The sequence below is a fragment of the Pristis pectinata genome, chromosome 1 (assembly GCF_009764475.1).
Source record: "Pristis pectinata isolate sPriPec2 chromosome 1, sPriPec2.1.pri, whole genome shotgun sequence".
Taxonomy (NCBI): Eukaryota; Metazoa; Chordata; class Chondrichthyes; order Rhinopristiformes; family Pristidae; genus Pristis; species Pristis pectinata.
In genome coordinates, this window is record NC_067405.1 from 55,106,162 (window position 1) to 55,130,467 (window position 24,306).

At 37.3% G+C, this 24,306-nt stretch overlaps 2 protein-coding genes across 3 annotated transcripts in view; one reads left to right on the plus strand and one right to left on the minus strand.

The window, feature by feature from the left end:
* LOC127584879 (glutaminase kidney isoform, mitochondrial-like) overlaps positions 1 to 17,075 on the plus strand; it is a 74,433-nt gene extending 57,358 nt beyond the window's left edge. Inside the window, exons 15-18 of one of the 2 annotated variants that reach the window (XM_052041888.1) lie at positions 10,782 to 10,843; positions 13,749 to 13,825; positions 13,921 to 13,984; positions 14,509 to 17,072. In XM_052041888.1, coding sequence (XP_051897848.1) covers positions 10,782 to 10,843; positions 13,749 to 13,825; positions 13,921 to 13,984; positions 14,509 to 14,662 — 357 coding nt within the window. In that variant the 3' untranslated portion in view covers positions 14,663 to 17,072. Of the gene's footprint in view, positions 1 to 10,781; positions 10,844 to 13,748; positions 13,826 to 13,920; positions 13,985 to 14,508 lie in introns of both variants that reach the window. The other variant, XM_052042067.1, reaches the window with a different exon arrangement.
* A 3,579-nt stretch (positions 17,076 to 20,654) lies between these two features.
* Positions 20,655 to 24,306, minus strand: part of LOC127578174 (signal transducer and activator of transcription 1-alpha/beta-like) — a 37,067-nt gene continuing 33,415 nt past the window's right edge. Inside the window, exon 24 of the mRNA XM_052029819.1 lies at positions 20,655 to 23,881. Within this exon, the coding sequence (XP_051885779.1) occupies positions 23,858 to 23,881 (24 nt within the window). The 3' untranslated portion in view covers positions 20,655 to 23,857. The remainder of the gene's footprint in view (positions 23,882 to 24,306) is intronic.

The following is a 24,306-nucleotide window of genomic DNA, read 5'->3' on the forward strand; positions in this document are numbered from 1 at the left end:
AATATCATCTTCAGGGAGTTGCACTGGCTGATGGATGGATCTCCTGTTCGTGGCTGATCGCTCTGCTGCAAACCCATGAGATGGGCAATGTCTCTACCAGGAGCTTGATGGAATGATGATACTTAACGTGATTTTGTTGTCTGTGCTGCTTTGGTGGTCCACATTTTTAAGCAGCCAGGGTACCTGTCTTGTACTTATCTGCTGTGCAATGTATAATTTGGCCAGCAGCCATTCTCTGCTAAGTTGAGCAAGGTGAGGGCTAAGAGAGACAGCACCAAGGAAGGAGGGAAAGGTTTCAACTGCATGGCTAAATCTGGTAGATGTGAGAAATGGATCTACAGCTCTGCCATTTCATCTGAGAGACATGAGAATCCAATAACTGCTTTTTTTTTTAAACTGCACTATGCAATGTCCCAAGATTTCCAAAACCATATTAAGGAGATGTGGTTAAATGTTTTAATACTGTGCTGAGGAATTCCTAGCCCAAATTGACCAGACTATGGAACAGTCTTTTCAGAGTGCTTGTTCCTTGTGCTCTGCCTAATTCAATGAGCTATAAAAGAACCTTTATTGCATTGTTTTATCAAATATTGTACTACAGAGAAAAGATCTTTGGGTCATATAAGATTGTAACCAATATAGAACTTGTTTATCTGAGCTCTTGGTTCTGCCAAACTCCACGGTGCAAAATTCATTCATTGATTATTGAGTGAAATTTATTTTTGCTGCTCTTATGCTTAAATGGGACTTGAAAACGAATACAAACTGAAATTGTGGGATGAAATTCCTGGATGCAAGGGTAAAGGATAAAGTGCATTTAGCCAATTTAACCCTGTCTAGAGAAGGCCATTACTTGATGATTTTACTTGTGGAGGGAAAAGAGTGGTCTAAGTGCATGTGGAAACAATCCAGTTTAGAGGGGAGTAAAATTATTCTAAACCTGAGTGCAGAATAATGTACACTGTAAACCATTGCTTGCTTCAAACATTGTGCAGTACTTGCTTCGGTTGTCTTGATCACATCTTATCCTAGATAACTTTTCTGTAAAGTAATGAAGCCATGAATGGTTTCATGATAACTCTTGCACATAGTCATGGATAGACACAAACCAGCATGTTTGTATTTGGATGCCTTTAGAGCTTTACCGAATTTTCCTATGAAGTCTGTCATGTGATTTGCCAAATAATGCGAGCAGTGCTCTAGGTAGAAGTTTCCTGGATTTGGTTTCTAAATGTAAACTTGTTTAAATGAAGTGAAGCAGATGTGGGAAAAATCTCAAATTTGTAGTTTTAAAATTTCACTGTTGAAAGGGATAACTGCAAGCTGAAAGAATTATTAATGGGAAATGTAATGAATCAGAAGGTTTTATAAAAGTTGTAGATGGAAATACCAGAATCATTGCCAGCAGGTGCTGCCCTGTGGCTATCACCTAAGATTATTAACTGTTTTTGTCAGAAAGCTGTCAAATGATAAATTGAAGAAGAAAAGTGTTATTCCTCAAATCTCTGAGCTTCATTGAAAGAATTAGGAAGATGAGGCCAGAGGATGGGCTGGGGAATCGATTTAGTTTTGTTATAACTTTGGGTAATATTCAAAGGAAAAAATGCATCTTTTGATTTAGGGATTTGCTTTCTAGTGGGGACACATTAGTTGAAAGCAAGTTCTTTTCTTTTTCATCCAGGCATTTTGTTAAGCAAATATTATGTTAGACCTATTGATGTAAACCAGTTAATGGGAAGTAATTAGTCCAGTGACACTTTTGCCTGTAGTGAGATAAAACTTGTCCATAGAGCTGCTTACCATGGGATTCTTTGCATAGCAATAACAAGGAGATTCATTAGTACTATGTAAACTTCTTACAACATGAGTTCACTTATTTAAAGTACTTAAAATCCTTATCTGTTTGCTGGATCTTTTTCAGAATTCTCTTTGTAACACAGCAGTCCAAGTTTAAATGATTGCTATAAACCATTAATGTTTCCATTTCAATAAAAGTACATATTCAGCTTTTTTCAAGATTCTCATCAGCTAAATGTTCATTAATCAGTTTTGCACTATGACTAATCTTTATACCATAAGCAGCCAAATAAATCAAGTAAATAAAACTCGAAACGTTGCAGTAGTCTAAACTCCAGATAATTATAATCATGTTAATTGAGGCAGTGTAAGCTTAAAATAGTTGCCTTGGGGAATGCAGTGAATTGATGCAGTAAAATACAGATGTGGATTTGTGACCTTGATTCTCTCTATGTAGGAGATCAAGGGTGGGGTAACACAGGCCAGGAAAGCTGGAGTGAATTGTTTCATGCTCCACTTTTAATGACTATCTCATGAATAGGATTGACAGAAGCTTAGGGGCAAGTCTTTACCCAATTTCAGACAAACAATGAGATTTATGTAAATCTAAAGTGTATGGTATTATTTTGGGTAACAATTTTTTTTAAATAGAATTCCACTTTTAGTAATTTGGCCACCTAAGCACTTGGAAAAATTAAGTGATATGATTAGAACTCTTAATCCATTTTGTGGCAAATTTGTGTCTTTTCCACACAATATCAGGAGTGTGATGGGATATGTGGCTGCAGTGTGCAATCTTTATAAAATTATATTACTTGGACAGTAGCACATCAAACATGTGTCCTCTTCCACAGAGAAGGATAAGAGCAATGGGTGAATGGGAACACTCTCACCTATTGGATCTCTTCAATCATGTATATCCTCATTTGGGGAAAAAAATTGCAAATCTTTCATAGTCTGGGGTTTAAATCCTGGAACTTCCTATCCACCAGCACTATGGGAATGCCTCCATTAGAAGACTGCAACAATTCAAGGTTTGCATTTTCTCAAGAATATTTGGAGACGGGCAATAAATACAAGCCTTGTTAATGTTGCCCTTGTCCTGTAAAATGAATTAAAATGTGTTTTGAAGGATTTTCTCAGCTGATATGTTGAATTAATCTTAAGATCTTTGGAAATAAGACATTGCTTTTCAAAATAACCTGCAGATGATAATTTCCCAAAATGGTTTTGTTTATATCTATAGGCAGGGAATGGGAAATTTTCCTGTTTCTTTAGATTATTTGTGTTTTGGGACGAATGCTGCAATAAGTTTTGCATTGGAGCGACAAACAATCTGCTGGAAGAACTTAGCGGGTCAAGCAACATCAGTGGGAGGAAAGGAATTGTAGATGCTTCCTTTCCTCACAGATGCTGCTTGACCTGCTGAGTTCTTTCAGCAGATTGTTGTTGGAATATGGAGCATCTGCAGTCTCTTGTGTCTCCAAGTTTTTTGCATTGGAGCAGTTTGGTAAAACCCTAATTTGCTGGGCCATTTCAGAGGGCAGTTGAGTATCAATCAGTCCCGAAATGTTCATTGCCCAAACTGAGTAAAGACTGCAGATGTCCTCCTGCAAATGGACACTATTGCAACAAGTGGAGAATATACATTACCCTCTTCCTTGATGGGACTTGATTACATGTTCAATTCTTTATTTCAAGCTTCTAGATTGCTAGTCTGGTTTTTCCACTGATTATGTTAGAATTCAGCACCACCTTCACAAAGGACATTTGAGGATGGTCAATACATGTTGCCAGCAAAGCACATGGTCCATGAGAGAATAAAACTTAAATTGGTATTGCAGATGATAGGTAAATGATATTTTCTTAGATTGGATTTTGATTTTAAAAAAAATCTGTATTGAAGGACAAGAAGTCTTGAGCCATTTGATGGGTTGCAATGCATCCCCCATATTGTAAAGGAAGTGGGAGGACTATGTTAGAGAATGTGGGAAATGAATAAAAGATACTATTAAAATCATAGAAACCTTAGTAATCCCAAAATGGTGAGGGGGGGGGGGGGAGTTTTGTGCGTAGAGGCCTTTTCATGTGATGACCCAATATGCAAGAATCAACAACAAGGGAGAGATTACTGACCAATATTGGAAAGTAGTGATCGAGACCAATAGAGGGAAAAAAAAATCAAAGTGATGGTTTGAGTTGGGGTAGTAGGTTTTGTAATGATGGGAGCTGTGGAAGGTAAATGAGGAAAAATTATTTAATGCCACAAAGATAGAATGATAAGGAGGGGTATTTTAGAGATTAATATTGAAAGTTGAGTAAAATATTTTCCATGTAAGCAGGAATGTACTGAATTTGGTGGGATTGATAAATGGAGATGAGGATGAAGTAGAATCTATGGGACCTGGGCTTTGCAAAATATTTAGTGACATAATTCAGAGGAATGTTATTCAAGAAAACCATGAAATATCTTTTTAAATATTAAAAAATCCTAAAATTCTCTATAGGCCCTAATAATTAATCCAAAGAAAACTAAAGATGTGCATTAAACCATTGGGATGAGCAGGGACTGAAACAGAAGGGATCCTGAATAGATATTTTCCTTCCATTTTCACTGAAAATGTTGACAAAGAGAACGTGACAATATATATTGCAGCAGGTGGGAAGAAATTCAAAAGTGTTGCTAACCAAACTTTGGGATAAAACCTAGTACTAAAAATTAATTATATCTGGGGATTTTGAACAGTAGTGGTATCATACCCTTGTATTTTACTTTTTAAAGAAACAAAGCCAGATTATGGAGCTGGCAAACAAAATAATTCCAGTCTTCAAAATGGCAGTGGAACTAACACTGCAGAATTGGATAACAAGTTAGCCTAACATTGGTAGGAAATATCTGAGCATCTTTAAATTAAGGTACCAAAACATTTTAGTGTGTAAAAAAAAAAGTAATGCAATGAAACTCCATGAATTATCAGGAGTTTTGCAATGATCACAGAACTGCTAAGAAAAATCAAGTCAATTGGCGCATAGAAAAAAAGTTAGCTACAAAACAAAAATAAACTGAGTTGAGGAAGCTCCCAAGGCTAGCATGGAATTTGGTGTTCTTGCTGTTCACCAAATATGCAAATGATTTAGTTTCAGAAATGTGAAATATAGTACAGATAGTGCTAAACTTGGGGGTGGGGGCAAGGGGTAAAGTGTTAAAAGGGTTTTTGAATTAGGAAAGTGCAGTCAGCAGGAAAAATGGAAATTCAATCAAGAATGAAGAGATGAAGGAATGAATATGATTACTTGGAAGGATGTAGATCCAACAAGGAACATAAAATACCTACCAATAGGTCAAAGAAAGAATTTAGGAGAAATTTGATCGACAGGGATATGAAACCCCCGCTACATGGAATTCTTAAAGCATAATGCAAACATATATAAGGGAAGAGTTAATACACGGAAGATAAAGAAATAGAATAAATGGACTTTTAGCTTGTGAGCAAAGGTCATTTTAGTGAGAGGCTTGTGAATTACAGATGAGCATCAACCTGTTGAGCCATATTATGGACCAAACAGTGCTAGTGTTTGATGGTAGCTCTGTGTATGTGCTGTGAAACTGAATTCTGGGACTTGCAGGTCTTGTCCTTTTGAATTGCTAATTTGATATGTCTTGTGGGCCCCATTGATTTCTAGTGCAGATTATAGCACAACAATTTAGTAGACAGAAGGGAAGGTAACTTGTTTTCTAATTTATTTTGCTTTGGTTTAATTATTTTTTGGTACCTACATTTTTGTTAAAACAGTAAAACTTTGGTCACTTTTACTTTGATTGCTTAGTTTAACATATCTCTAATGAGATAGGTGTAGAAGAATTAATGTCAACTTTACAGCTGTCAAAATCCTGTTCCTGACTGTCACGTTGTATTTCAGGCTAGGGCCGTCCTATTTTTGAAAATTAGATACTGTAAATCTGGAATTAAAAACAGAAAAAATGAAAATACTTGGTAGGTGAGGCAGCAGCTCTGGAAAAAGAAACAGTTAAAATTCTTACCCAGGATCTCTAACCTGAAACATTAACTCTGTTTCTCTTTCCACAGATGCTCAGTCAATTGCTGAGTGTTTCCAGTATTCTGTTTTTTTTTAATTTCAGCCTTCCTGCTTTTGTTTTTGAAGGGAGTGACTGGAAGTGGGAGGAGGCCAATATAATCAGGTCACTTTTTTTCTGCTGTGAATTTAATTCTGTGGGTATTGCATGCTTTGTTTTGAGCTCTACAGAAGAAGTGCCGGAGGAACTCAGCAGGTCACGCAGCATCCATGGAGGGAAATAAACAGTCGATGTTTCGGCCTGAGACCCTTCATCAGCACTGGAAAGGAAGAGGGTAGAAGCCAGAATGAGAAGGTGGGGGGAGGGGCAGGAGTACATACAGGCAGGGCATAGGTAAGTCCAGGTGAAAGGGGGGGAAACTTGTAGGTGGGGGAGGGTCCAGATTCCAGCATCTGCAGAATTTCTTGTCTCTGTCTCTGCTTTGAGCTGTTTGAATTACTTTCATTTTAGTAGGAAAGCCATCCTAAGTATTCATAAATTTTGTCTAAATCCTGTTCTTGATTTTACTTTACAGTAAATTGTCAATCCGTTATAGCATAAAGCAAGCTTTCGGCCCATTTTGTCTGTACTTTTCCTTTGAAAGATCTATCCAAATAGTACCCTTCTCTTGATTTTTTTCTCCATTGCACTGCATTGCCCTTCAGAGTGTATAACAATTCCCACTTGAAATGAAATCGTATTCCTTTCTATAAAAGAAGGTACATTTGAAATGATGCCTCTGTATTTGTGAAAGACTTACATAAGAGTTGGTCTGTCTACTCTTATTTAAATGTAAAGCTCCTTATGCTATTTGTAACTGCCCCATTAAAGTGTGTGCCATCATTTTAACAAAAGGGTCATAATGAGCTTTGCTAAGATCTGTCATTGATGCCTCTCTCAATTTCATGATTGCAAAAAAAATTATTTCTGTACACTTCCCCACAGGTTGGCCTTCTTAGATTTTTTAAAAATTGGTCTGAATAATATGCATTTCATAACTAGGTGCTTTAGTTTGTCTGAAAGGGTCTGTTTCTGTGCTGTACGATTCTGTGCTTTTCAGGAGCTCAGGAAAGCATGGATATTTGCACTGTTAAAAGACAGAAAATTAGAATGGAAAGTATTCAAAAATAAATGTCATGCTAAAGTATCTGGAAAGGAAATTGAGAGGAATGAATGATTGGCTACAAAAATTTTTGAGGCTCATTAAAAGTGGGTATAATTAAATTGAGTCAGTTTTGTCTTCTACCTGTAGGAAATCACTACAATTACATTCTTCATGTACACGACTTCCATAGCTTTCTTTGACATTCTAGGCTAGATGGGCTAAAGCATCAGTGAAAATGCTTAGTAAAGGAAAACAAAACCTTTTTTCATCTGCTGAATGATCTGACAGTCAAACTGATTCTTATTGAATGGCTTGTTTTTACCCCTGGTTTATCACACTTGACATAATGTGCTGGTGAAACAGATGGCTGAAAAATATTTGTAGCACTTAAGGGAAAAAAACACTTTGAAAGTTTGCCACGTGTAAACGTCCATGAGTGATGAATTGGAAATTGTTCTTGTTAAAATGTAGCTTTAACTATTTATTTCCTGCATGGAATTTGGAATTAATGGTTATTAAACCAAATGTGATGTAACTTTATTCCTTTTAAAAATTGCATCTATTATGCAGGTCTTGGAAATAAATGCAAGAGGATAATCTTTTCTTTTACAGACCCATTGCAAATAATTTCAAAAAATGGATTTAGTTTACTCTGAGGCAATATTGTACTATTATTCACACAAATTTTGATTTGAAATACCCTCATTTTTATTTAAAATGTCTTGCCCTGCCCATTTTCAGTCCATTCAAAATGTCTCCTGGCAAATAATCTCTTAGGCGTTTGGATATGTTATTGTAAATAATGAGATTTAGATGAAAGAGTTGCTGAGCCTTGATTATTTTCATCATTTATAAGAATGATTATTTTATCACATTGTTGTGGGGGGAATTAAACTCTAATTCCTTGTGCTCAAGCCTTGCCCAACAGCAAACCCGCTGAGTAAAGTTTAATGACATTGACTCCACAGACTGACTATAAAAGAAACAGATTTTAAAGCAGCACTTCTAAGGCACAGGTGTTATTTGAATGTTGTGCTGTTGCAAAGTGGTGCATTTCCAAGCCAGTTCTAAAATTACCCTTTTTTTGGTTGATATGCCAGTCCTTCAGTCCTCCCCCCAGATCCTTTCTCCCACATTGAAAGCATTGCTTATTTAAAAAGTTATCTTTGTTTATCTCCTCAAATGACAAACAAGAAGGGCAGCAAACTAAAGAACCAGAGTAATGCACAGCCGGGCCAGTGTGTGGCATCTGGTGAAGGTGGAGGTGTTGTTCGTAGCAACAGTATGATGTCCATACGATGAATAGTGCAGTATAAGGCTAGGGATTACTGGTCAGACTGTTAATAATTCATCTATCCTCTGGAGTAGAATTTGCTCCCTCCTAGGTCAGGGGGCCATTCATTGCTTGTAGTTCCTGCAGTTGTCAAATTCACCAACTTAAAATTACACAAGTTGGTGGGATGGTTCTGACTTGCAGATCTTTGTGCAGAAGTGTCTTAAAGAAGCATTGTTACTGGAAATCCAGAAAGCAAGAATGGAGAGAGAGAGAGTGAGACACCACTGACAATGGGAATCAATGAAGAAAACCTAATTTAATTGGGCAACAGCTTGAAGAGGATTTGAAGCTCAACCAGCAGAGCAAGAAATGTTGGGATTGATATATAGTATTTCTACTAGTGAGCAGAATGTTTTAGCTTCATTGTTCGGTATTTTATTTACATTTGTGAATATTTGGGATAATTGATAAGAAGATGGTGTTGAAATATTGGAATTTGGGTGTTGTAGATAGAACCGGTAAAATACTTAAGTGTATTCACTTAAATTATCTCATTCACTTATTTCAAGTAATGACATTTTTTAAAAAATACACTCGGTCCTTGTGGTCTGGGACTAACATTGCAAGTTCGCAGATTGCAAATCACTGGACAACATCTCGATGATTTTATATTTGAACAAATCTATTTATGTAGATGTGTATATACCAATCACTGTCTCTGTAAATGTGATTATTTTCCAGACCACTTGGGTCAAAGCCTCCCTGCTGTGCACTGCTCTAATAGAAAGTGGTCTTGGTTATGCAGCTGCGCCTAATGATTTCAGAGTCCCTGATCATTTGTAGATGTAATTAGATTCAATGGAAATAAGCTGTTAATTAATATAATTTCTTGTCTGTTATTAAATATTTCAATGTGCTTATTAATGGGTATCAATACATGTTGATATTTTTGAAAATATTTATTTGGGTAACAGCTGTGGACACATAGGAAAGGAACCTCGTAGTTGTTGGTTATCTGTGGGAAGTTTGTGCCTTTACCGCTCACAGTAACAGGGACTTTGTTCCCCTCATGGCAGTTTACACTGTTATGTAAATGGGGGGAAAAAATGCATGTTGCTCTTCTTGGACTGTTACTCTTGAGTATGGCATATCTCCCTGATGAGTATTCTGGTAACATCAGCTATGGCAGGTCCACTATTTCAAACATAAGGCAACTAGTGAGATCACTGGAGTGACCTAAAGAGAAGCTTGCACTGGTGAAGACCTTCCAAAAAATGATGAGGGTCACATAGAATGCTGTTGAAGGGTTTATTTGGACTTGTTTATAGACATATACTGTAGATGTAACTATGAATATATGAGTTCATTCCATATAACCTTCATGTCAACACAGATATATAAATCACACACCAATTTCTACAATTGATTGTTATTATGCCCCAAAGCTGTAGCTGCTGCTCTCAGAATATGCACAACTATCACTAACATGCAGACTTTTCAGGTTTTTATCTTGTGTTGTTTTCGTAAAATCGCAAATCAATGTTCAAGGTGCATTCCTAGCATTCTTCAGAGTTCTTAGCTGAAATCATTTTTCCATTTTGCTAAAGCTGTTATCTTTGCTTCATGTGGCTTAGTTTTATTACGTCAAATATGTTCTACACAATATGGCCAATCAGTGAGAAGATGGGGGGGGGGGGGGGGGGGAAGGTAAACGTACACTCAAAGTGAGAAATAAACCAGTATAACAAAAGGACAGGCTGGGACATAGATCTCTACATGAAGCCATGTGACATAAGAAAAATGAAGTACAGGCATACATTCAAGTTTGATTGATTTGACATGATGATACTGGGAAGCAAAGAGTAGCAGTACTAATAATAAGTGCAACAGAAGGGATTTCAATGAGAGTAAAAGGGCAGTGGAAATGGTCAGGGTAGAATGTTATGAATGCATTCAGAATAGTTGTCTATGCTTTTCCCAAGTGCCATAATTGTGGGGAGAGCTGGAAGGATGCCTAAACATGAAGATCAGGGAAGCATGGGGAAAAAAAAATGGTTTTCTTGCAAAATTTAAATGTTTACAGACAGAGAAGCATAAATCTTCAACTACTAAAGACAAATAATTTCTAACAGGTCTTGGAAACAACAGAGGAATGAGTCATTTGGGATTTGTGAAGAGTAACAAACCAGAGTCAGTTAACAGGAAAGCATCTTTCCAATAGCTAGAATATGAGTGAGTTTGATATAAGGTTCGCGCTGGAGAAGAAGGGCGAGTTACAAACCAAGGTTTTAAAGTCACATTTGGAAGGGATGGGAAATGAATTTACAGCAATAAATGGCATTGTTCTTGAGGGGCTGAATGACCTGTTGCAGTTCCTTGTATTTTTTTAGATCCTGGTTTAAAAATGTGTGGAAGAAGCTGATTGGGATTTTTAATGACTTTATTGTCCTTAAATATTTCATACTTGTGGAAGCAACTATAAATCTGACATGAATTTGAAAACAATTTTTTTTGCTAAACCCTTTTAGGTGAAGTCTGTAATCAATCTTCTCTTTGCTGCATATACTGGAGATGTGTCTGCACTCAGAAGGTAAGATTTTTCAAGTGCCTTGTCAGGTCACAGTCGGGTTTATGTGTTCATCTAATTGGAGCTGGCACGTGGATTTGCGTTTGCAAACATCTTTACTGAATACTCTAGGGTTTGGTGTGTAGGATGCAGGCAAAAGGGCCAGATTATTTCACTTGTAATTATGGGTGAAGATTCGGGGAGGTGTATTGGTATTGAGAAATGCAGGAATTCAAATAAATTATATTTTGCTTATTGTTATTATCACTCCAACTACTTTAAGTTATTAAAAAGCAATGTCATTCTATGACCTTCTTTGTACAACCAGATGACTTTGCCACTAAGTGGATAAACTGGAACTGCATTAAGTACTTTGGTCAACTGATTTTAAGGGATTTCATAGGAATTGAAATAGACAGTAGTGGTTTAATTTGCCACTACAATAAATGCTAGCTTTAAATGGCTGTAGTGTTGGCAGTCGTACAAACATTTGTGAAAGGTTTTCCTAAGCACCTTAAGAGAATATATTTTGGGTTTAATGAGCAGCTGATATCCTAAGCCACTTTAAACTTTGCCATCTGCAAGGTTTTTTTCTCCCCCACAGTAACTGTTACTTGACAGTCATTGATTTATTGGAGTATCCAGTTTACATAAAAAGTCAGAAATGAAAATGCTTATGCAGCTGCAAATAATAGTGTCAGCAAATCATCTTGTGCACCCATTTATCGTGCTGCATGTGCAGTATTTACAAAAGGTGCTGATGCTGACAACAACAGGAAGATAGTCCCTAGTCTCTCTTTGAGATTTTGTGCATATTATGTAAATAGGTATTTTTGGTGACTACTTTGGCTTTCTTTTAAACTTATTTGACTTGCAGTTGAATGAAAAATAAGCCACTGAGAAAATAAATTGCATGAATTCATCAGGCAGAAATATAATTCTAGTTGTCACGGTACCAATTTTTTTTGTGGAGAAATTCACTAATCCTGTATAAATCTAATTCTGATATGAGAGACTTAGCCATATACTTTGCCATTCATGTTACTAATAACAAAGTAAACAGAAATTGCTGAAAATACTCAGCAGATCAGGAAGTGGGAAGACAAATAGGATTAATGTTTGAGGTTGAAGACCCTTCATCAGAACTAGGAAGGTGACAAATAGAAGCTTGTTAAGTTGCAGGGACGGTGGGGGAGAAGGGATGTCACTGATGGGGTAGAACTGGAGATACCATGGGGGTAAGCTGTAAACAATGTTATCTGGTCAGGGAGTGAACGGGAGCAGTTAGAGAATAAGAGCATAAACAGAAGAACCTCGGCAAAAGAATGTGGGAGTTGCAAGATGCAGAGTAGGTAGACGTGCCCAGGAGGTTGGGTTGGGCATGTCCTCCATTCCAGGGGGGGAAAAAAGGGGAAAAGAAACAAACAAGCTGAGCTAATATTACAGATGGATGACTGACGCATCATAGAAATCAAGTTACCTGAAGTTGTAGAATTTGGTGTTTGGTCCAAAAGGCTGCAACGTGCTCAGATGGAAGATGAGTTGCTGTTCCTCGAGCTTGCTTTGGCCTTATTGTAATAGTATAGGAGGCCACAGATTATTGGATCAGAGTGAGAGTGGGATAGGGTATTAAAGTGGCAGACAACAGGAAGTTTAGTGCGACTCCTGCAGACTGAATAAAAGTGACCCGCATTTGGTTTCTCTGCAAAGTGGTCACCTGATCTGCAGTACACTAGATTGGAAGAAGTGCAGGTGAATCGCTGCTTCACCTGGAAAGACTATTTGGATTGCTGGGTGAGGGGAAGGGAAGAAGTGAAAGGACTAGTGTTTCATTGCCTATGTTTATATAGGAAAGTGCCATGAGAAAGGGAGTGGTTGTTTGCAATGGAAGAGTGGACTAGGGAGTAGCAAAGGATTCCAGTGAAATGCTGAAAGGAGAAGAAGGAGGTACATGTATCAGGTGGTGGAATGTCTTTGGTGGCGGAAATTGCGGAGAGTGATCTGTTGAATGTAGAGGCAAGTGGGGTGGAAGCTGACCAAGGGGAACTCTATCCTTGTTCTGTCCCAGAGGAGAGTGGGTGAGAGCTGAGGTGTGGGAAATGGATGAGATGCTGCCAAGGGCCTTGTTAACCATGGTAGAGGGGAAGCCACGGTTCAGGAAGAATGGATATGGACAATGGAGATATGAGATTCTGCAGATGCTGGAACCTGGAGTAACACACAAAATGCTGGAGGAACTCAGCAGGTCAGGCAGCATCTATGGAGGGAAATAAACAGTTGAGGGTTTGGGTCAAGACCCTTCATCAGGACTCAATGGACAATGGTCTGTTTCAAAGCTTTTTCAACATGGGCATTCTTTGTGGTTTTATTCCGTTATATTCCTAAAAATTGTTAAACAGATTAATGTAGTTGAACAGCTTGAACTCTCCTTGTAGTTAATTTGACAAAAATGAGAGAGACGTTGGTAGTTAAAATTCAGCCAGAGGATCTGTAGCATAACTGCTTATTTGTGTCATTGTCTTGCATGTTTTAGTGGTATGCATTATATATTTCCTTTTTGTTTAATAAAAAGCATTTTTTAAATTAAGTTATCTTTGACCAACACCATGAACTTAAGCTGTTAAAGTACTGTCAGCAAAAAAGTCTGTGAATGTCCATCTCACAGGACTCTTAATTCAGCATTATTAGCTATTTCACGCCCAAGAACCTGAAGCAATTATAATTGTACAGTAGCAAATCATATGAAAAAGAAACACTAGAAGGAATTTTCATCTTGTTTACTTTAATAGCATGCATTTTTGTATATAGTTACACTTTTTTTAAAAAGTATTACATTTTAAGTAGATTATTTTATCTGTATATAATAGAATAAAAAGACTTGTAAAGATACTTCAAGATTTCTTAAACAGTTACCTTTCTTTTGCTCTAGGTTTGCTTTGTCTGCTATGGATATGGAGCAGAGGGACTATGACTCACGAACAGCACTGCACGTAGCAGCTGCTGAAGGTACGATTTGATTTCTAGAAATAGCATAACACTTATACCACGGGAAGGAAGCCAATTAATAATTCAGAGTTTCACAGATTTACTTTCATTTATAGGCCATGTGGAGGTGGTTCGCTTTCTGTTAGAAGCTTGCAAAGTAAATCCATTCCCTAAAGATAGGTAAGTTGGTAATTATTTAACTTAAGCAACCTGCCTAGTCCATGTATTTTGCACCAGAATGAATAAAAGAAATTCTATAAAGATTGGCCTGTAGATTGTCTTGCTCACTTTTTAATAATTGTGATGAAACACTTCTGGCAATTTCTTGATTAATTCTGTAGTTACCTCCTATAAATAAAGTATTTATTCAAAGTGGTCATCTGTTAAGCTTATTTTCCTTTAAACTACTTTCCAAATGTATATAAAACTTTCTTAATAGAAAACATTGAGAGAGCAATCTGACTAATTCTTAGAACAATCTTTGGGATGAGCAGCTCAGTACTAAATATAAAATGCGACAGAGGAAAAACAGTTTATTTTCATAAGTAGATTTTTAGTAGGTGGTTTTGAGGACAACCTTGTTGGAGGTAAATCCTCCTGAAAAATGAACTTAATGATTATAATGCCATTTACAATTTCTTTTGGGCTGTTTAACTGGAATGTATTGTTTAAGTAGCTTTGTCATTTTTAAAATATAATTTTAGGTGGGGCAACACACCAGTGGATGAGGCAATTCACTTTGGCCACCATGATATTGTTACAATCCTTCAAGATTATCAAAACCAGTATATACCTTCAGAAGACTCGAACAATGGAAAAGAAAAACACTCCAAGGAGAACATAGACAGCATGGTATAGTTCTTCAATGTCCAACAGTAATTTTGTCCTGAATTACCAAAATCAAACTGATGTTTGAGTGATGTTTGTAAAATAGTGTTGTATTTTTGGCAAGTAATTGCTCTGGTGTTTTAGACTTGAAATTTTTTTGATGTAATCTAGAGAAACAATAGGCCTGGGCAAAATTAAGAAAAAAAAATCTAGTGCTCAGTTTGAGCAGTGACTCTGGGACTTGAAATAATGCACTAAGTTCTATGTGTGTTTTGGAAAAAAAATAGAGCAGGATAATCTCAGCACAACTTAAGACTTTTAGGAAGCTATTGGCTTATAGTCAATGTGAAATTGCCATGGAGTCCTGAATGATGTGAATAATCAAAAGTGATTAAATCACTTGCATCTCCTGGCCTATAAACACTGGAAAATATCTAGTTTTAGAAAAATGTTATAAAGAAATTATTATTGTTGTGGTTCGTAACTAACTTTTTGGCAACATTTCTGTAAAATGTGAATGAACATTATCGTGTCTAGTAGAAATTGTCAGGATGTTTTACCAGTAGAGGCAATTTTACCTGCACAAATCTTTGAACAACCAGTTGTTCCAAATGTGTAAAAGCAGAGCATTGAACTGATCAGTAAGTATTGACTTTTGTTTATCTAATAAACCTTGTCTAATTTTAGTTTCATGATTGGCTATCAAAAGCCCAGACTCAAGATGAGGGTTATATAAACTGTTGTCTCGGATGTGTTTGCTTGGGATTTGTTGCTTGACATTTTCCCTTTTTATTTAGCTTGCTGTTTCATTCAGTACTGACTTGTGTTTCTTTCCCCACATTTTTAAGGGCCACTAAACAGAAGAGACTTCATGTTTCATTACTGTAAATTTTGTAAGTAAATGTCTCCGAGGAATGCAAATGATTTACTGACAAAAATATTATCATTTATCAAGTTCTCACAATTTTTCCAAAATGAACTTTTCCAACATTTTGCCTGATTTATTGATGTTCAGAATGAATGTCATCGGGAAACTGCTTTGATGGATGCTTAACTTTAATTAGGAATCTGTTATGTTTTTAATCAAAATCTTGTTCACTTTTAATTGAAATTTTGGTTGTGGAAAATTTAGGGGATAACTTGTCAGTGGCATTTTTGAATATTTAAGCAAGTGTAAGATTTTGTTTTTGTGTTGGAGTTGGTCCAATAGTTTGTAGTAATTAATTGAAAATAGACTGACAACTAGCATTGTACTTCAGCATCAAAACCAGTTAAAATATACAAAACTGTCCTGTGGTATTGCTGCCACATTCTGTATGTAGCTTGCTTCAGAAAATGTTCATTGTTCTCTGCAATTTGTAAGCATGCCATTATACAAGACTACATATTTATGCCTTTATCGAGGTTTTTAACATATTTGTCACATGTGGATTGTAAGTTTGTGTTCTGCAGAAGTCTGCATTATTTAGTGCTTTAAACATTAAGCAAAGAGTGGTAAAAGGCACTTCTATCCCATTATGCCCAATGCTTTAGACCACATATGGCATATCTATTTTTTAGATTTGAACCAAATTTTCTAAAACACCATTCTAATGTCGAAAGATCAGTGAACAATACTAGAATGTTTTCCATTCTTATTTTTATGAGGGAACTTGGCTTGTTTTTTTTTCATTTTTGCTAATGAATCTTGATTAAGTGCACAGTTTTTAAGATAAGGTGCCATAGAACCATGTCTTGGAATTTTCAATGTAAGAGTGCGCCTGAAATCGTTCTGATTTGCTGGTCTAGTTGCATTAAAGAAAACTTTCTGGTGCTGCATTGTGCATGAATCATTTGCATTCCTGCAGGATACCAATCTTTAATAATTGCATTTGAAGCATAATTTGTGTGCTTAGAGGCTTAACTGCCAAAGCTTGCTTGATGCTCTTATGTGTGTATGTGCTTGCTTGGGATCTTTAGTGAGATTCTAGCATTGCAGCATAATTTTGTTCTTTGTATTTGTTTTAAAGTGTATTTCTATCCATTGCTCTTATTTCATTGTAGGACTTGATGCTCTAGCTGTTAAATTTTCAGTAACTGTATGTGTCACTAGTACAGTTGTCAAGACAACTCGCTCATTTTTAGTTTTGCTCAGTGTACAGTAGTATTGGCCTCTGCTTGTACTTAAACCAAGGGATGGTTTGTGGCTGTAATTGTTTTTCAATATTGTGACATGTACGTATTTCTAGGTATTTTGGTGTTGAATGTATTTGCTAACAGCAATCTGTTTTCCATTGTTGCTCCATATTTTCAATCTGTAATGTTGAAGTGTTGCTGGCAATGCAAGATATTTATCTAAAAAGATATAGGCAAATCAGGGTGTGTTAAATATAGAATAAATAAGATGCAGAAAAGTTTTGGATTCCTTATTTTGTGTGTAAAGTGTAGTGCCGATTTACAAACCTGGAAATGCTGCATTGATTAGGAAAATTAACTTCTAAAATGGCTACTTTTATTTTTAATAATCATTTGTTTGCCAGTTGTTGTAAACTCCTTTCTCATTAGTTCTGTTAGTTATAAACTTTTTAAATGGGATATGTAAACAAAATGCATGACTCATCCTCAGTTTCTCCTCAAGGGAGTGACTCAGTCTGAGACACAGCTTCACTGACTTGCGTAAATGATCAGTTATTATTTAAAGAAAAGGTGTGCCTAGACCTTGAGAGCACGTTATCTTCTGTGGATCATGCTCACAGTTAGAAAGGCCTGGTAAATTTTCACTTCCTTCTCTTTTTCTCCAAGATGAAATTAAATGATATATTTTAATTATGGCTAATTTCCATCTAATTCATCTGGGTAGAATTAAACTTCTATCAGTTATGGTGTATATGTTTTAAGAAGGAGCACATTTAATCAACAAACTAACAAGCCTTTGTTAAGCAAACTAAGCAAGTTAAGCAAATGATCAATATATTGAATGTAAAGTTCATTTAGGGAATGTAGGAAACAGAAATTATCGCAACTTCTCTCAGTAAAGCAGTGTAATGTTCTCAGAACAATGCTGTGAATGGAGGATAATTGCATATAACCTATGAGCACAACGTCAATCTCGTATCTTATTAGCAGAATGGACATCATGTTTGAGTGACAAATAAATTACTCAGTCATTTGTATTCTACCTAGAAAGAATATGAGATATACATGTAGGTTTAGGCCATTTGGCTGTTCGAAACTGCTCAGTCATTCATTGAGATAATGGCTGATCTTCTACCTCAGTGCCTTTTGCCTGTACTATCCCCGTGTCCTTTGTTTCTCTTAATACTGAGAAATCTGGTGATCTCTGTTCTGAATGAATTCACGATTTCCTGGAGTAGGGAATTCCAAAGATCCACCATTCTCTGCATGAAGAAACTTCTCATCTTGGGTCTAAATCACCTACCCCTTGTTCTGAGACTGTCACTATATGTAGACAACAAATAGAAAGAAAAAACTCCTGGAAACCTTTTAATGCAATCAGTCAGCATAGATTTCAAAAGTCGTCTTCCTTGATGCAACCTTATTGAATTCTGGAGAGGTAGCAGAGACAGTAGGCAAAGTTTATGCTGGTTATTTACATAGCCTTCCAAAAGGTCTTTGTCTAGTTAACACAATAATCAAGGTCAGCGTGCAGTTGATAAATAATTAATGGCATAGAAAGTTAACTAGTTTCAATATAGAAAGCAGATTAGCAATAAAGGGTAGTTTACTAGTACAGGCTATAGGTCCCACAAGAAATGGTGCTGAGATCTTTGTTTTCAGTTTTATTTCCTGATGTCAAAAAATCATTTTTAAATATACAGATGTCACTAAATTTGGATTGCCAGTAGAGGACTGCAGCTAACTGACTGTATAGATGCAGCTTCCTCCACTCAAATTTCAGTACTTTTGCTGCCAAGTTCCACCCTGCTCTTGCATTCACTTGGCCCAGGACTCTTCCCTTGACATCTTCAACTCCATCTCAGATGATGTGTTGGCTACCAATAATCATTTTCAGCCTACTGAGTCATACAACCTCTCCTATCGTGCTTCCTGTAAGGACACCATTCCATTCTCCCAGTTTCTCCACGGCCATCATTTCTGCTCTGATGATGAGACTTTGCACACTAGTGCCTTTTTGTCTTCCTCCTTCCTTAATCATGGCTTTCCCTCTACCATGGTCGACAGGGCTATCAATCGTACTGCCTCCGTTTCCTGTATTTCTCACCCTCTCTCCTCAGCCAGGACCTTGTCCTCTCCTTCCTCCACAGCAGCCTCCACATTCAATGGCTTATCTCTTGTAATTTCTGCCACCTCCCAAGAGGGATATCACCACCAGACATCTTCTTGCCACCACCCCCCCCCCCCCAACTCTGCCCACCATTCAGCATTCTGAAGGACTCCTTTCAACCCAGTGTACTGCATACAGTGCTCATGATGTGGTCTCCTCTACACTGGAGAAATAAAATGCAGATTCAGTGATTGCTTTGCAGAACACATTTGTCCAGTCCAAAAGGATGATGCTAAGCTTCTAGTCTCCTGATTTTAATTTTTCCGTCCCATTCTTACTCTGACCTTGACCTCCTTGCTCCAAAGATGCCCAACCTGAACTCAAGGAAAAGCATTTAATCTTTGGTCTGGGTACTTTACAGCATCAGGACTCAATGTTGAATTTAACAATTTCAGGTAACTCTTCTCTCCATTGATTTGACTGCTATTTTAATTTGTATTTTTTCTGTCCCCAAATGACAGTACTCAGAGTAATTTGTTACCTTGACAGCTTGGGTCTGCACCCTGTCTCAAACATTCCTTCTGTTCTCTCTATCTCCTTGCAATGTAAAAGATTGGTATTGGTTTATTATTGTCACTTGTACCAAGGTACAGTTAAAAAACTTGTCTTGCATGCCGTTCGTACAGATCAAATTCATTACGCAGTGCATTGAGGTAGAACAGAGAGCATTGAGATAGTACAGGGTAAAAACAATAACAGAATACAGAGTAAAGTGTCACAGCTACAGGGAAGTGCATTGCAGGTAGACAATAAGATGCAAGGTCAAACAAGACTATTTCATCGTATAAGGGAACTGTTCAATAGTCTTATCACCATGGGATGGATGCTTGTCTACTCAATTTTCTTGTTCTGATGAAGGGTCTTTGATCTGAAACATCTACTATTTCTCTCTCCACTGATGCTGCGTGATCTGTTGAGTGCTTCCAGCATTTTCTACTTTTGTTATGGATTTCCAGCAGCAGCAGTTTTTTGCTCCAAGTAATAAATGTGTACTATGCACGTAAGTAATATATAATTATGCACAAGGCCTTGACAGTGTCTGCCTTCAGCAGCACTGTGAATTATAAAACTGATACAGGTAAGTTCAAGTGATTCTTAATGTTCATGGGCATTACCTTTTTTTTTACAAAGGGGGTTAGATATGATGATCCATATAATCTTGATAGAATTCTGGCACAGCAAACCTGGTGATCATCCACTTGCTATTATATATACACGAAGAGAACCTGAGCTGCTGGCAATCTTGTGGTGAATGTGATCTCTCCCAGCTGCTTCATTTGGTATAGTGCCAAGTTACATATATTTGCATTGCTAAACCTTTATGGCTCATTTGCTATTTAATGCAAAATCGTTTGGAAGAACAGTAGTTCTTCATTCTGCACACCCCCCTGCCCCCCTCCAACACAGAGTTTGGGTCAATTCTAACTTGATTCTGTGCTGATAAAAAATGCCATTGGTGGTTTTGGATTGCTGGTGATGCATGTCCTTGCACTCTGCGAAGGTTGAAGGCTGCGTCAGTGCACTAGCTCATTTTCCCCAGCTAAAAATTCATTGATTTATTGCGTTTGACCTTCAGTTTTAAACCTGTCAAGAATATCAGACCATCATTTACTCATGAGCCTTGGTTTTATTACTATTTCATGCTGCCCATGAATATATTAATATAGAGTGATAATTTAAAGGAACATTTGGAATAATTTGGTCCTGCTGTTGGATTGAAAATGAAAAACCCACGAATATATTAAGTATGCTTTATTAACTGGTTTATTGAATATATGACTGCCAGTTTAAACATGCTGCCTTTTTTTGGACAAAGCATTGTTTCACATTCAAACCAGTGATGACAACATTTGATTTTCAGCTACTCTCGCCTATTGGAGGCACAAACAAGTCCTTCCATTGTGTGGGTAACTCATCAAAAATAACCTGCATTTTGAATACATTATTATTGCTAGTTAGCACTCAATCAGTACTTTGAGAAAGTCACCTGATCCTGGAAGTTCTGCCAGAGCCACAGGCCTTTGGAAAGTATGACCTATTAAATCACCTAATTAATTCACGTCATCAATTTGCAACAGAAATCAAGTTTTTCCAAATAAAAGCATGCTTATGCTGCTTCCAAACACTCCAAAAGAAATATTTACAATGAAGAGGAGCTTTCAGGTTATTTGTTGTGGGGGGGGGGGGGGGGGTTGGAATTGGAAATCAGCAATGTGCACAGCAAGCTGTTTCACTATAATTTAAGACCAACTTGTATGTGGTGAAAGGGAACAATACAGCTGATCCTATACTTTGTTAAAAAGTAAAGTTTTAAAGTGACTCTTGAGGAGAGAGGTTTGGGGAGGAAATTCATTTCTTTGGAGTTAGATGGCTGAAGGCACAGCTGCAAAGTAAAAGAATGCATATTCAGATTTGAAGGAATCAATTTTTGGAGTGTTGTTGGGGTTTAGAGAGAGGCATGAAGTATCTGAAAGCCCCTGGAGTTTCTCTGCCACTCTATATTAGATTGTGCCTTATTAAGTCCAATTTCTTATCTGATCCCCATATCCTTTGAGGAGCACAAAATCATTTATTCTCTATTTTGAATACATTTAATGACTGATTACCCATTACTTTCTCTTACATTCCTGTAAAGAAGTGCATATCCATCTCTGTTCAATGTGGACTTGTCCTGAGGCTGGACCCTCTTTTAGCCTGTGGAAAAGTGGCCTCTCACCACATCCCTGGTCAATCCACTCCTGACTCTCATATGTTTCAACAGGTTCCAAACCAGTAATCCCTGGAATCAACATCATGAATCCCTGCAGCCCTGCACATGGGAAGCTGGAAAATTACTGCTATTTAATGGACAATAAGCTTAGTGCCAGAATTAACTCTTCTAACACTTTTGTCCATCAGATGGTCAAAGGCTGTGCTAGTGCACTGGTGATGGTGGTAGATTCAAGTCATCAATGTTTGTCCTTGAGTGAGGTGGCTTCTGGGATGTGATTGGCAAGGAGTGGCATTGTGTAGTTGTTTTATTTTCCCAGATGTTTGGTGTAAAGCATAATTACCTTGTATCATTCAATAATGGTTTAGAGATTAACCATTCACAGTATTTAAAAGACATGTACAATGAAATTAAAAGCAAAAAAAATGCAGATGCTAGAAATTAAGTTAAAACAAGATTCTAGAAATACATAGCAGGTCAAGCAGCAACTGCCTGACATTATTTCTAGACTTTTTGTTTCAGTCAGATTAATTCTCTTGTTTTGTTCTCCAAGCCCTTTGCAACAAAAGTTGTGTTTTTTTTTTGCCTTCCTAATCTTTGACAGGTCTGGAAACAGGAATGATTTTAAAATATTGAGGGACCAGGAGCTGAAGGTTGTAAGTCAAAGATGATGGCAGGAGACCTAATGTGGGTTAGAATACAAGCAGTATATTTTTTATAGAGCTCAAGCCTATGGAAATCAGCAGCTGGGAAGCTGGCCAGAAAAGTTCTGGGGTCATCAAGACTAGAATTTCAAAAGCAGAGAGGAACCTTTCAGTAAAGAATACATTAAGGCTAATGGAGATGGGTGATATTGCACAAGTGTTTGTAGGTGGTTTTGATGAGGGATAGGATCTGGGAGCATCAGTTCTGCTCAAATAAGTAGTTGAGGGTTCATCTAGTCTTGTTAAGCCTAATGTAAATGACCAGGGAATCATGGAATCCATTGAGGAATACCATTTGTGTCAGTAGCTGACTGGTCTTCAAGAAATTCATTCTTAAGAAATCTAGGTGTGAACTAACACATGCAAAAGATCAGGGAAATTCCAGACAAGTACAGCAAGTGGGTATCTAAATGGTTGTTCACAAACTTGCAAAAGGTCCATGACCATCTCACACTTAATAGAAAATAAACTAGAAAAGAGCAAGGAGTTTGAGTGGTCAGTTGGGAGAAAAGCTGCAATTGTCTTTCCTTCCAGCTGCTGACTGGCTTGTACTGGTTATTATCATACAGCTTTAACTTTACACCTTTCTCCTTCCAGTGGAGTATTTCAGGGGAAACAGCAATGATGAGGTAACTTTGACATTTCACATGTCTTCATTCACATCACCTCAAGCGCTGATGTTAGTCAAGAATATGGCAGAGCAGGTGTTTGAAAGTACAGCCAAGCAGTGGGGAGCCCTCAGTCATGCCATTACCATTCTGTTTCAAAGCACCAGGATGAGAAGAAAGTAGGAACAGACCTTTGTTCTGCTGTTCCTACTTGTGGACAAGGACAAGTAGCTTTGTGCTTCTGTGAGGAGGGGGTCATACAAATTATGAATGGAGAATTCTAGAATGTAATACTGTACAGGCAGTTTGGTCAGCAGGTAAAATGGCCTGCATGTGAGAAAGTACCTTCAAATGTCTTAAAAGGAACAAGAGAGCAACAGCACTGCAGCTGCATCTGTGATCCAGCACAGCAGTATGGGCTTGATTACAGTTCAATCACATTTAAGCAGAGTTCCACTATTAAAAAGTAGGTGGTTAAAAAACAGAACTAGTTTGGGCAAAGACACTGGCATTGAACTCCACACAAATACCCTTAAACATGCATCTCATCTCTAGTTTGGACTAACACACACTCATTGTTTGAGCCAGGGAAGTGATCTTGCAAGGTGGAACAGAGGAAACTGGAGGTAGAGGGGAAAAAGGCAGAAGAGGATGGAGGTTAATCAATGAACCGGAGCCATCTTCAAAACAAGGAGGGCTTGTGTTGAGACCATGGAAGATATTCACATCTGTTTCATTTAGCATTTTACTGTTCATGTACATCTAACATGAATCATGTTTTCTAGAAATGTAACTAAAACATTACAAACAGGTTTATAGTAACTTCATGCTGGAAAAAAAGCCACTATTTACATTGCAGTAAGAGTTTTGCTTGTGTAGCAAGTACTGTGGATCCATGGGTGTGAAGAGTTCTCTTGGTTAACTTGGGTAGGCGGTACACAACTGTTTTAAAAAAAAGTGGATACTCATTCAGTAACATTTATGAAACAGCCTTTTAACAAGTTTAAACATTCAAATAAAATAATTTAAGACAAATCTACTTGCAGCTAACATTTCCTATTTACTTGTATCAAGTTTGGCTCTGCTATATGGCTTAGTAGGCAGGCTTTCCAGTCTGAGCACTAGGAAGCTTGAAGATCACACTGCCCTGTGAAGTCTGGAGTTGTCCACTGGAGTCAGGCAGCAGGAGCTGACACCAGCAATGGAAACTACACTGAGCCAGTCCTAATGAAAGGCAAGTCTTTGTACTCCTGTACAATGTGCTATTGATTAAAATCATTGACTCTTATTGAGAATATCCTTTTCCCTAATAAGCACAAAATCACCAGAATTTCAACTGAAAATGGTAGGATTTGTAAGAGGTGTTC